General features: G+C 37.6%; 1 protein-coding gene across 3 annotated transcripts in view; it reads right to left on the bottom strand.

Moving 5' to 3' along the window:
* Ankrd12 (ankyrin repeat domain 12) overlaps positions 1–12542 on the bottom strand; it is a 112382-nt gene that overhangs the window by 24484 nt on the left and 75356 nt on the right. For all 3 annotated transcript variants that reach the window (XM_048363444.1, XM_048363442.1, XM_048363445.1), the window contains one exon: positions 5293–9998. In XM_048363444.1, the coding sequence (XP_048219401.1) occupies positions 5293–9998 (4706 nt within the window). The remainder of the gene's footprint in view (positions 1–5292; positions 9999–12542) is intronic.

Below are 12542 nucleotides of genomic sequence, written 5' to 3' on the forward strand. Positions count from 1 at the left end.
AGCTAGGATTACAGTCATGGTGCCACTGGTGCCTAGTCTGTTAGTAATTTTTGTATTTCTTGTTTTTAGTTTTTTTAAGCCAGACTTAGAACAAATGAGTTTTCCATAACTCTCAGCAGGCTGTGGTTCTTCTAGTGGTCCAGATAATTTGAGTCTTAGTGACTTGGAATGAGAAGAGATAATGACAGTCCTCATATCTAGCATTTAAGTCTATTTTGAGGCTAGGATTCTTGTTTTATGGATGAAGAAACTAAAATCAGAGAAATGAATAATCTAAAATCTCATAGATATAGCAAAATCTATGTTAACTCATGGATACTGAAAAGTTTCTTTTGACTACATTATACTTTAGTTTTTTTTATAAATTTAAGTTCTAATTTAAATGTATTCTTTATGGTTATACCTACTGTTAAAGCCCAGGATATTCTGTGTTATATCAGTTAAAATTTCTTACCCTTTAAGTGGAAATAAAGTAGGATGATTAAAGAAACAAAAGGTCTTCTTTGAATCATTAAGAAATAATTTTCGGGCTGGGGATATGGCCTAGTGGCAAGAGAGCTTGCCTCCCATACATGAAGTCCTAGGTTTGATTCCCCAGCACCACATATACAGAAAACGGCCAGAAGTGGCGCTGTGGCTCAAGTGGCAGAGTGCTAGCCTTGAGCAAAAGGAAGCCAGAGGGGCTGGGGATATGGCCTAGTGGCAAGAGTGCCTGCCTCGGATACACGAGGCCCTAGGTTCGATTCCCCAGCACTACATATACAGAAAACGGCCAGAAGCGGCGCTGTGGCTCAAGTGGCAGAGTGCTAGCCTTGAGCAAAAGGAAGCCAGAGGGGCTGGGGATATGGCCTAGTGGCAAGAGTGCCTGCCTCGGATACACGAGGCCCTAGGTTCGATTCCCCAGCACTACATATACAGAAAACGGCCAGAAGCGGCGCTGTGGCTCAAGTGGCAGAGTGCTAGCCTTGAGCAAAAGGAAGCCAGAGGGGCTGGGGATATGGCCTAGTGGCAAGAGTGCCTGCCTCGGATACACGAGGCCCTAGGTTCGATTCCCCAGCACCACATATACAGAAAACGGCCAGAAGCGGCGCTGTGGCTCAAGTGGCAGAGTGCTAGCCTTGAGCGGGAAGAAGCCAGGGACAGTGCTCAGGCCCCGAGTCCAAGGCCCAGGACTGGCAAAAAAAAAAAAAAAAGGAAGCCAGGGACAGTGCTCAGGCCCTGAGTCCAAGGCCCAGGACTGGCCAAAAAAAAAAAAAAAAAGAAATAATTTTCCTGAAATACTGTATCAACAAATTTATTTGCCAATCATTACTTTTAGTGTACTACTAACCCTATCTACATCTATCTCTTTAAGATTTAACAAGCATTAGCAAAAATATATTCTGTGGCTATAGGATTATAAAGCCATATTTCTCCTAACTTTTTTATCTTTTCTGAACACCAAAGGATGGGATATTTACAAAGGCATGATACAAAGCAGTATAGAAAAGTCAGAAGACCTCAAAAGCCTTTGTATAAGCCAGGGGTTGGAACTGAGGCTAACTTCAGAAAAGAATACGAAGAACCTTGTATGTGACAATAAGGAATTGAGCCTATGGATGTCTGAAAGTCGTTCTCACTATTAATTCTGGTAGCCACATAATCATATGTATTTTATAATAAACTCAGACCAGGGCTGGGGATATGGCCTAGTGGCAAGAGTGCTTGCCTCATATACATGAAGCCCTGGGTTCAATTCCCCAGCACCTGACATATACAGAAAACAGCCAGAAGTGGCGCTGTGGCTCAAGTGATAGAGTGCTAGCCTTGAGCAAAAAGAAGACAGGGACAGTGCTCAGGCCCTGAGTCCAAGCTCCAGGACTGGCAAAAAATAAGTAAATAAATAAATAAATAAAACTCAGACCATAAGAGGTTAGACTGAAGGGTGAGATAAAAACCAAGGAACTATTGAAGCAATTTACAATGTTTGCTTCGCTCATCTCTAATACCATTTCGACTACACAGTTATAAATGGTTTGCATATACAATATGAATAGTTAAATATGCAATATTCACATATTTGAGTAAAGTCAACAGCTAATGGAATGTTACCATGGTAGTGGGAATGAAGAAATGGGAAAAGGAAAGAGGTGATTTATGATTAAAGTATATTACATGTATGAATGGAAATGGAAAAAGGGAGGTGGGAAGGTGCTAATATGTATCAATACCATTTAGTGAGTGTTTTGAGTTGATGAAAGGGCAAGAAAGGAAGAGATCACAGTTTAATCTAGGTTTCCTGTTTTGGAAACTGGGAAGCAGAAAAATAACAGTAACTGAAATAAAATGGGTAAAAAGGGCACTATTGAGAAAAGGTTACAGGTTTTGTACTGGGCACAATGATTCTAAAGATCTTGTAGATACTCAGATGTCCCAAGGCAGCTGGAAATGAGTTAATGAGCATAAGTAGTATATTTAGGAAGGAAGATAAACCTGGGATTCATTCTATGATATAGCCCATATTGAGACCACAGGCAGACATGGAAACAATCACAGTATTTTAGGGAAAATATGAGGAAGACCCACAGAGTTCTGCTTGACAGAATTTATAGATGTGACACCCCATCTAGAACCAAGGCATGGAAATAGAGTGAATACAATTCAGGGAGACAAGCAGCACACACAGGTATAAAAATCAGGAATAAGATTCCTGCCTAAGGGTGACTTCAGGTGAGATGATGGGTGAGTCTGCAAGTGGTAGTGAGGCAGACTAGGGTCAGACTGAAATATAAAATTTGGACTTTGACCTGTAGGTCATGAGAAAACAGAAACTCATTGGTAACTAGTTATCTATAAGAGCACTTGGGGATTTAAATAAAAAAGGACATTTTATTGTTTAAAAGGAAAAGGAAGTGTTGTGGTGCATACCTGTAATCCCACCACTTGGGAGGTTGAGGCAGAAGGATTACAAGTTCACATTCAAGGCAGCTCAAGCTACTGCACAGTAAGATGTTGGCTCAAAAAACATATAAGTAAGTTTAAAGACAAAAAATTAATGAGAAAGGTCCAACACAAAGAAACCAGAAGAAAAAAGATGTAATGATCTAAGTAAGAGACGATGAAGGAATCAAGCTGAGGTACTTACTGATAGAGGGTGAGATTTCTGAAAGAGTTCTCAGGCAGAATTGTAAGAACTTGGAGGACAATAACTTACTGTTCCTGACAGCAGAAACAAATACAAATTTGTTTCTAAAGCTAAGAGATGTGTGAAACTTCTCTGTAACATGTCCAGCCTGAAATTTTGTGCAAGAATGAAGCATTCATTCCACATTCCTAGCTAGTGGCTGACAGCCTCACTAAAGTCTCTTTTCTAGAGTTACCTTCCAGGGAAAAGAATCGGTATGCCCAAGAGCATTCTGCTGCCACTGTTTGCAGCTCCATCGGTTCAACTTCTCACTGTGCCCAATTTTACACAGTTATTCCTGAAAGCATTTATCAGTAAGCCTCTTCCATAGAATCTCAGAGGCTGCTTCCTGGGAAACCCAATCCAAGACAAGATGTCTAAAAGATACTTAGGTGGTGATGCCCAGAAGGCAAACATTTGGTTGTGAATGTCAGTGGAGGTGATCTGGTTAGGTAAGAACTTCTAAGAAATTATCTTCTCTGGGAAGACTGCTGAATCCATAGGGATAAATAATCCCCAAATATGGAGCACACATAGAACCAGGAGCTGAATGAAAACATGTTAGCTAGAGAACTCAAGTTTAAAGGGAGAATAGAGGGGCTGGGAATATAGCCTAGTGGCAAGAGTGCTTGCCTTATATACATGAAGCCCTGGGTTTGATTCCCCAGCACTACATATATAGAAAATGGCCAGAAGTGACGCTGTGACTCAAATGGCAGAGTGCTAGCCTTGAGCAAAAAGAAGCCAGGGACAGTGCTCAGGCCCTGAGTCCAAGGCCCAGGACTGGCAAAGAACAAAAAAAAAAGGCGAATAGAGGAAGTAGTCAGTTAAGAGAGAAAAAATTAGCCAGTGAACTAGAGGAAATGGAAAAAAAGCACTGTATCAAGGACCAGGGAGGAGAGAATTTTATATAACAAAAAAGATAATCACAATGTCAATTCTGACCAATCAAATAGGAAGAACAATGAAGCAGCCAATGAATCTGACAACTGTGAGATCACTGGTGAGCTTTTCAGTGCATCATGAATGAGTAAGAGATGAGGCAAAAAAAAAAAAAAATCACAAGCATGGACTACTCTGCACAAGTTTAGTGGGAGTGGCAGTGAAGGGAACAGAGAATGATCTTGCTGAGTTGGGAGAAATTCCATTTCCCAGATGAAAGAGACTCAAATACATTCTTGAGTGTGTAAATAAAGACCAACAAAGAAGGGAAAACGGAAAAACAAAGAGACTATGGAGAAGAGTTTTGCTTGAGGCCTTCCTGAGCCACAGAGTAAGCTCCAGAATAGCCTGGGACACAGAGCAAGACACTATCAAAAGTACAAACAAAGCATATGTAGAGACATTAGCCTTCAAAATAATCCAAACACACCTCTTTTGAAAAGCAAGGCAAAGCAGATAAAGAAAATATGGCAGATTCGTGCTGTTCAATAAAGGAAGCTGCTACTTATAAAAGGTGATGAGTACTTTCTGAAATAAAGACAGTCAGAATTGAGATGTGCACAGATTTCAGAAGGAGTGAAAATAAAAAAGTAAAACATAATAGCTCATCATTCATCACAGAATGCTAACAGGCTCCAGAACAATAAAACTAGAGTTGCCTAGGTGACCCTGAAATGATCATGTATTGATGTTTTATTTGGTTTTGAGTTAGTTTTTGTGCAGTGCATGCTAGACAATCACTGCTATACCCTCAGACAGGATTATGGTTTTTGACAAGACTGTTTTTGTTTAAAACAGAGCTTGGCTTTAGTGGTAGGGCACCTGCCTAAGTATGAGTTCAAACCCTATGACCAATGCCTTCCCCCTCAACACAAAACCCCATCACATTTAAATAAATAAATTAAAAATAAATGTTCCTATATTTATTATATGTTGACATAGTCGTTGAATATAATGATTATATAAAATATCAAATTTACCTGTTTCCTACTTTGTAAAATGTTGACTACTAGAAAACAGAAAATTACACATGTAGCCTATATAGCACTTTTCTCCCACTCTGTGGCTGTGGAATTGAATTCAGGATCCTGGCTATCCAAAAGCACTATCAGTGAACTACATACCCAGCCCTGCATTAGACTATGGGACAGTGTTGCAGATATGTAGGAAATGACAGGGTTACTTACTGTGGGAATACAAATCTTGCTTAGTGGGTTTCCATCCAGGAGATAGGATCCATTAAATGTTACATATTCGTCATAATACTGGGGTGCTTGAGGAATAACACTACACAATAATTTACGCTTTTCTTCAATTTTTTTCCTTATGTGCAAGTATTCAAAATATGGATTTGCTCTTTCTGAACTGTATGGCTCAATCTCATCTAGTTTCAGAGAATCTACAATGGCTGCCAGAGACTTTTGAGTTTTCTCTTTCGCTTGTAGTAAAGAGGGATTCACTTGCACAGGTTGAGGTACACGAGATACTTTCCTTTTCCGTGGATGATGAATTTGAGGATCATCTTCTTCAGTTAGTCTTATTCTTCCCCTAGGAGAAGATTCACTGTCCTTTTCTGGTAACAGTGTACAGCTAGTAAGAATCTGTCTGCTTTGATTTGCCATTGTAGTTGTTCTATTTCTAGTCATTCTTTGAGGGATTTGGTTGTCATTTTTATCATCTTCAGCATTTTCTTCCAATTCTACTTTGACTAACTGACCATATTTATGCATTTCTGGTTGGGCTAGCTGCTGTGAGTGGTTTTCCAGACTTGATAAAGTACTCTGCTGAGATTCTTCATCTTCAATGGAAAGCAAGTATTTTTCACTTTCAGGACAATGTTTTAGATTTTCTTGTTCATTCAGGTTTCCTTTTGGCATCCTTGCACTCATTTCACACAAATCAGAATCAGACTTACTCAAATGACTTAAGATCAAGTTCTGAAGTTTGTGTTCTTTTTCTTGTGAAATAATCTGAGTATCATTTGTGCTTTTCTCAACCTCATGGCCACTGGAAGACTTGTAAGTTAGTTTGCTAAATGTGTAATGTATATTTACCTGGGAGGAGCCTTCTTCACTTCCATTAAAGTCCTTTTCTGATGGAAATTCAGGCAAGGTATTAGCCATCTCAAAGTGTGAGGATGATTCTTGAATTGTGCTTTCAGAAAATACTGGGACAAAGTTATCTGGTTTTCGAACATCTGCTGGAACAAAAGTGTTTTCCACATCTCTTGTAGAATCATTATCAGTATCTAAAACGGAATTCATAGTTTGAACTGCATTTTTCTGTTGTAAAATACTTAGCTCTTGATTGGCAATATTTGACAAAGTCATAGGGTTAGAGGCAAATTCAGCATCTGAAAGTGATTGGTTGAGGACAGGGCAGGGTTGCCGTGACGGCATGAAGGATGTAGAGTCCTGAGCACAAGCGTTTCCTGGCAGTTCAGTCTGGTTCAGGGATAAAAAATCAGTATTGTGCTCTCTCAGTATTTTGTTTTCTGAACTGCAAAAACCCTCCACAGAGGAATCTTGATCAGGCATACTAGAATTTGGGCACATAAAGTCATTGGTATTTAATGGCTCTAGTCTATCGGCAGGCATCTCCCATGATTTATTTTGGATTACACCAACCTGATTAGATGACTCTAAATACACAGGACTGTCTATTAGAGTGCCCACTGGAGCAGTACTCTTGATTATATCAGATGAAATGTACTTGCTGTTTACAGATCTTGTTGGAGAGGCTGCAAAGCTGGAATGTATGCAGGACACATTTGAAAAGTCTCTTTCTCTTTCAGGCACAGTTGAGGACACTTCAGGTTTTGGGGAAGGACAAGTCTCTCTTGGCACAGCTAATAAGCTACTTTGATTGGTTTCTTCTGATACTGTTTGGAATTGCTTTGCATGTTCACATATGACAGAAGGCATGCTACACCTTCGAAATTCTACGGTAGGTCTCCCCTCGTTAAGCACTAGTTTAACGTCCTCTACAGAAGATGACCTGAGATGAGGTGCTGGGAGTCTGTTTACATACGGTGGTTTCACCCGCTCTGGCATTTCAGCCAGGCTGTCCAGTTCCTTCTCATGAAGGGCTGGAGACTTGACAGTTGGTAAAAAAGGTGACTGGGAAAATGACATCTGGGACTCTGAACCTTCTAACATAAAGTCAGAGTCATACTCAATCAGAGGCCTGGGGGTCGTCACCGTGGTATGGCAGGAGTCTTCTGAGCTAGCGACAGAAATCATGGAAACAGATCTGGAGCTAAGTCCCAGCTTTTCATTTTCTGACCTAGGAGACTTGTTTAAGCTAGTATCTGAAATGAAAGTCGATTTTCCTAAACTCATTACATTTTTGGTGTCGATAAACTGTGACTTATTACTTATGATAGCATCTTTGGATTGTTTCTCCTTGGTATAAGCATCAGTTAAGTCTGAACTCTTGGACCTAGTAAGTTCTTTATTTTTGGATTCAGCTAGTGTGTGTTTTGTTTTTTCTTTATCTTTTACTTTAAGTTCCAAACAGTTACGAATTCTTAATCGTTCCTTTTCTTTTTGCTTAATTTTTTCCTTATGTTTTTTGTGCCACTGTTCTATTTCTAGGTCTTTAAGGCTTAACATCCTTTCAAAACTTGTTTGCATTAAATCATCATTCACTAGCCTCTTTTCTTTAGGTCGATTATCTTTTGATGCTGGTGATGACTTAGGTTTAGATTTATCTATTTCAGCCTTTAGTTTGAAGGAAGCATTTAGTTGGGTTTTATCTTTGCGTTTATCTCGTTCTTTGTATCTCTCTATGTCTCTATCTTTTTTATCTTTTTCTTTTCCATCTAGAGTCTTCAAAGGCTCATCTTTTGATTTTTCTTTAAGGGATAAAGATTTTTCATGCAGTGTTTTATAACTACTGTCAACTATACTTGTCCTTTTCTCTTCCTGTAAGTATCTGGAGTTAGCTGTGTTTATACTTTCTTTATCTTTACATTTTTCCTTCTTATCTATTTCCTTGTCTTTTTCTTTATTCCTGCCTTTTTCTGATTTAATATACTCACTATTATCTGATGGCTTCATTTTTTTCTCCATCAAGTGTTTTTCTTTGTTTTCTCCTAGATGTCTTTCTTTTTCAGGTTTTTCTTTGTCATGTTTTCTCTCCATCTTTTCTTTATTTTTCTCTCTATCTTCAGTTTTTTTAATAATATTTCTGATCTTCTCACTTTCCTTATATTTTTCTATTTGGTAGTAATATACTTTATCCTTTTCTTTTATTCGATCAACACATTCACTAAAATCTATTTTCTCTTTTTCTGACTTATGCTCATGCTTTATCTTCTTTTCTTTTTCAGAATTTTTTCTTTCAGTTTTCTCAATCTCTTTTTCTTTAGTTTGAAATCGCTTGTCAGATTTTTCCTTACTTTCTTTTATATGCTTTTCTTGTTTTTCAATGTCTATCTCCTTTTCCATTGAATGAAGTCCTAGAGTTTCCTCATTTATACTTATACCCAAAGAACCGAACTCTGTTTCTTTATCTGTGGGTACATTTTCTCTTTCTTCTTTTAGCTCTTTTATCTTCTCTTCTCTAAAAGATTTCTCACTTTCCCTTTTATATTTTTCCCGTTCTTCTTTAAAGTTCCTTTCTTTTGAGGTATGCTTTTCTTTAGTTGATTTATCTTCTTTTATGTTTTTTTCCAGCTTAGATTTTTTTTCTAATGTTAGGGATTCGTGTTCCATATTTAAAAAGAGATCTTCAGTTTCATCACTTTTAAAAAAATTCTCTTTCCAAAACTCTCTATCAAATTCCACACTCCTCTGAAGTTCTTTAGTATCCTTATTTTTGTACTTTTCCTTTTCACCTTCAACTTCTTTTTTGTGCTTTTCTTTGTCCTTCTCCTTATGTTTTAGTTTATGCTTTTTTAATGTCTTTCCCTCTTTATCCATTTTTTTCAATGTACAATCTGAATTTTCAAACGTTGGACTATGCTCTTCATCTTTTATTTTGGTGTTTGATTTTTCACCAAATTCTAAGTGAAAATCCTTCTGTTGTTTATTTTTTTCCTTATGCTTGTAAGACTTTACATTTGAACCTTCTGGTAAAAATTCAGACTCTGTATTATCATATCGAACAAGGTCAGGCTGTAATGTGATTTCAGAACTTCCTGGTGATAAACATGTTTTAGTATGTTCTTGCTTTAGTGGTGTTGACTGTTTTTCACTTAATCCACAAGAATGTTTAGGAGATTTGCCAGTGCAAATATGAAATAAATGTAATGAAGAATCGTCTTTTGGGCTGTATGATTTCCTAAAATTTCCATCCTCTCTGATCTTTTCTGAACAATCTATTGCAGTACTGACTGTCAAGTTTGTTACTCTGGTATTTTCTTTCCCTTCTTTTTCTTGCTTCAGCTCTTGGTTCTCTTTATTTTTGTTCTGGTTTTTTAATTTCCTTTTAACTTTACCTTTATGCTTATATTCATATTCCCTCTTGGTTTGTGTGTCAGAATTTGATGTTTCAGGAACAGAGGATGCAGTAGAAACCTTTCTGTTCTGAAGAACTTCTTCATCAGAACTTTCAGTACTTGAATACAAAACTCTAGATGGCTTTTGTTTTTTATTTTTAAATGATTTAGCATAGAATGTTTTTTCCTGTTTTGCAAACAAACTACTCTTTTCTGCTTCACAGTCATTCTCCTTTCGTTGTTCTTTCCTAAGGATATGCCTATCATCAATTATTTTATTGACATCTTCATCATCATCATCTTTGAACTCATATTCATCCAGGGCAGATGGAAGAGGTCCTTTACTGGGAACATTCTGCTTACTTCCACAGGTGAGAGAGTCTTTCTCTGTTTCAGAGTCAATATTTTCATCAATACTAGAAGGATTTACAGATTGTGCCTCTTCTGAGTCTAGAATTAGAAAAATACAGTTTAAATAATAAGTATGTCAAACAATTCAGAAGAAAATTTATGTTTACATGTAGTAAATAATGCAAAAAATAATGCAGCAGTTCTGCTGTATTTTAGAACAGCTGTATAGAAATCTGCTTTATGATGAGACAGATACTTCTAAAAGTAGACAGATATGCTAAACTTACGTGATATAAAAAACAGTGTAGAATAGAAGTTTAGAACACAGGCACCTGGATCTAGGTGAAATATTAGTTTCTCACAAGCTACAAAAATGTTGCATATGTGTACATTTTTCTATTAGAGAATGATTCATATACGATTCTTTGAAAAAGACTAGAAGCTACTAACTTAAAGGGCTTAAAGTCATATGATAAACTGTTTTGGCTTCAAAATACTAAACTTTACATGTCATATGAAAAAAGTGCTCCTGGTTTTGTTACCTATAATTTAGATCTGTTATTAACATGTTGTAGTGTACAAAAAGATAAATATTCTCAAACCTCCACATTTAAGTACATGAAAATTTCTTTCAATGAAATTTTATCCAAACTGCTGTACAAATGAAGTCAAAGCCTTAAGAGACTCAAATTTACCATATCTTTTTAATCAAAAAGATTTTTCTAAGCCAGGCGCCAGTGGCTCATGCCTGTTCTTAGCTACTCAGGAAGCTGAGATCTGGGGATCATGGTTTAAAGCCTACCAAGGCAGGAAATTCTCTGAGACTATTATTTCCAATAAACTTCTCAAAAAAGCCAGAGTTGGTGCTGTGGCTCAAGTGGTAGAGAGCTTGCCTTGAGCAAAAGAAGCTCAGGGACAACACCCAGGACCAGGCCAAAAAAAGAAAGAAAAAGAGCATTTTCTTCCCATATTGGTATCTTTCCCTAGCTGAAATGCATCTGGAGCTTCTAACTAAAAGGGACACCTAAGAAATCTAAGTAAAAAGAAAACTGAAGTCTCTAAGGAGAAAAACAAAAAGCTACAATCACGAATAAAAACAATTAGACACTTGATCTAAGTGTTTAGTAATTTTAAAATAACACACTTATTATTTGTATGTGTGCTTGTTCTAGCTCTTGAACTCAGGGCCTGAGTGATTCCCTGAGCTTTTTTGCTCAAGGTTAGTGGCTCTACCTCTTAAGCTACAGCTCTACTTTTGGCTTTTTGATGGCTAATTGGAGATAAGGGTCTCAGACTTTATGGCTCTGGCTGGTTTCAAACCTTGATCCTCAGATCTCAGTTTACTCAGTAGCTAGGAATACAGGCATAAGCTACCAGAGCCTAGCTAACAAACTTATTATTATTTCGCCAGTCAGTCCTGGAACTTGATCTCAGGGCTTGAGCACTGTCCCTGGCTTCTTTTTGCTCAAGGCTAGCACTCTACCACGCGAGCCACAGCGCCACTTCTGGCCTTTTTTATATATGTGGTGCTGAGGAATCGAACTCAGGGCTTCATGTATACGAGGCAAGCACTCTTGCCAGTAGGCCATATTCCCAGCCCCAAACTTATTTTTAATATACTAAATAAATTCCCTCTAAAGTAATCATTGCCTCAATACTTTTACACATCAATTATCACTTTCCAGAGACATCACAGCGCTTAATAAGTTATTTGCAGTGTACTTTCAGATCTCTGATAGAACATATATCCTTCGTTATTTGGGAAGCATATAATAATATATGTAATATATTAAATATTATTATTAAATAATTTTGCAAAGTGCCACTGAAGGATACACATATTTAGTATAAAACAGAACAATCTTAGAGTTGTAAGTAATGGTTTACAGGTATATTTAGAAATATTACTTGAGGGCTGGGAATGTGGCTTAGCAGGTAGAGTGCTTAACTAGCATGCATGAAGCCTTGGGTTCGATTCCTCAGCACCACATCCACAGAAAAAGCCGGAAGTGGTGCTGTGGCTCAAGTGGTAGAGTGCTAGCCTTGAGCAAAAAGAAAGCCAGGGACAGTGCTCAAACCCTTAATTCAAGCCCAAGACTGGCACAAAAAAAAAATTACTTGAATTTTACCAATTTTAGTCACAGAATCAAACTACAGGACATTTTGTCAATATAAGAAACACTTACTTGGGGCCCAGTATTAACATTAGTCCTTGATTAAATAAATCAGGCACTGTTCTCTCTTATTTATAATTTGATCATGAGAAATATCCTCTTTTACAGTTTTAAATATTTTGTTTTTGTTTCTATTTATAGTATACTTCTTATTAGATTATATTTATATTAGACATTGTAGACATCAACAGTATTCTTTTTTTTTTTTTTGGCCAGTCCTGGGGTTTGACCTCAGGGCCTGAGCACTGTCTCAAGCTTCTTTTTGCTCAAGGCTAGCACTCTACCACTTGAGGCACAGCGCCACTTCCTGCTTTTCTGTGTATGCAGTACTGAGGAATCCAACCCAGGGCTTCATGCCTGCTAAGCAAGCACTCTACTACTGTTAAGTCACATTCCCAGCCCGACAGTATTCTTTGGTATGTACTGAAAATACCCAAGACAATGTCCTACACTTAGAATCCCACACCTA

This window comes from Perognathus longimembris, chromosome 15, assembly GCF_023159225.1.
Source record: "Perognathus longimembris pacificus isolate PPM17 chromosome 15, ASM2315922v1, whole genome shotgun sequence".
Lineage (NCBI taxonomy): Eukaryota > Metazoa > Chordata > Mammalia > Rodentia > Heteromyidae > Perognathus > Perognathus longimembris.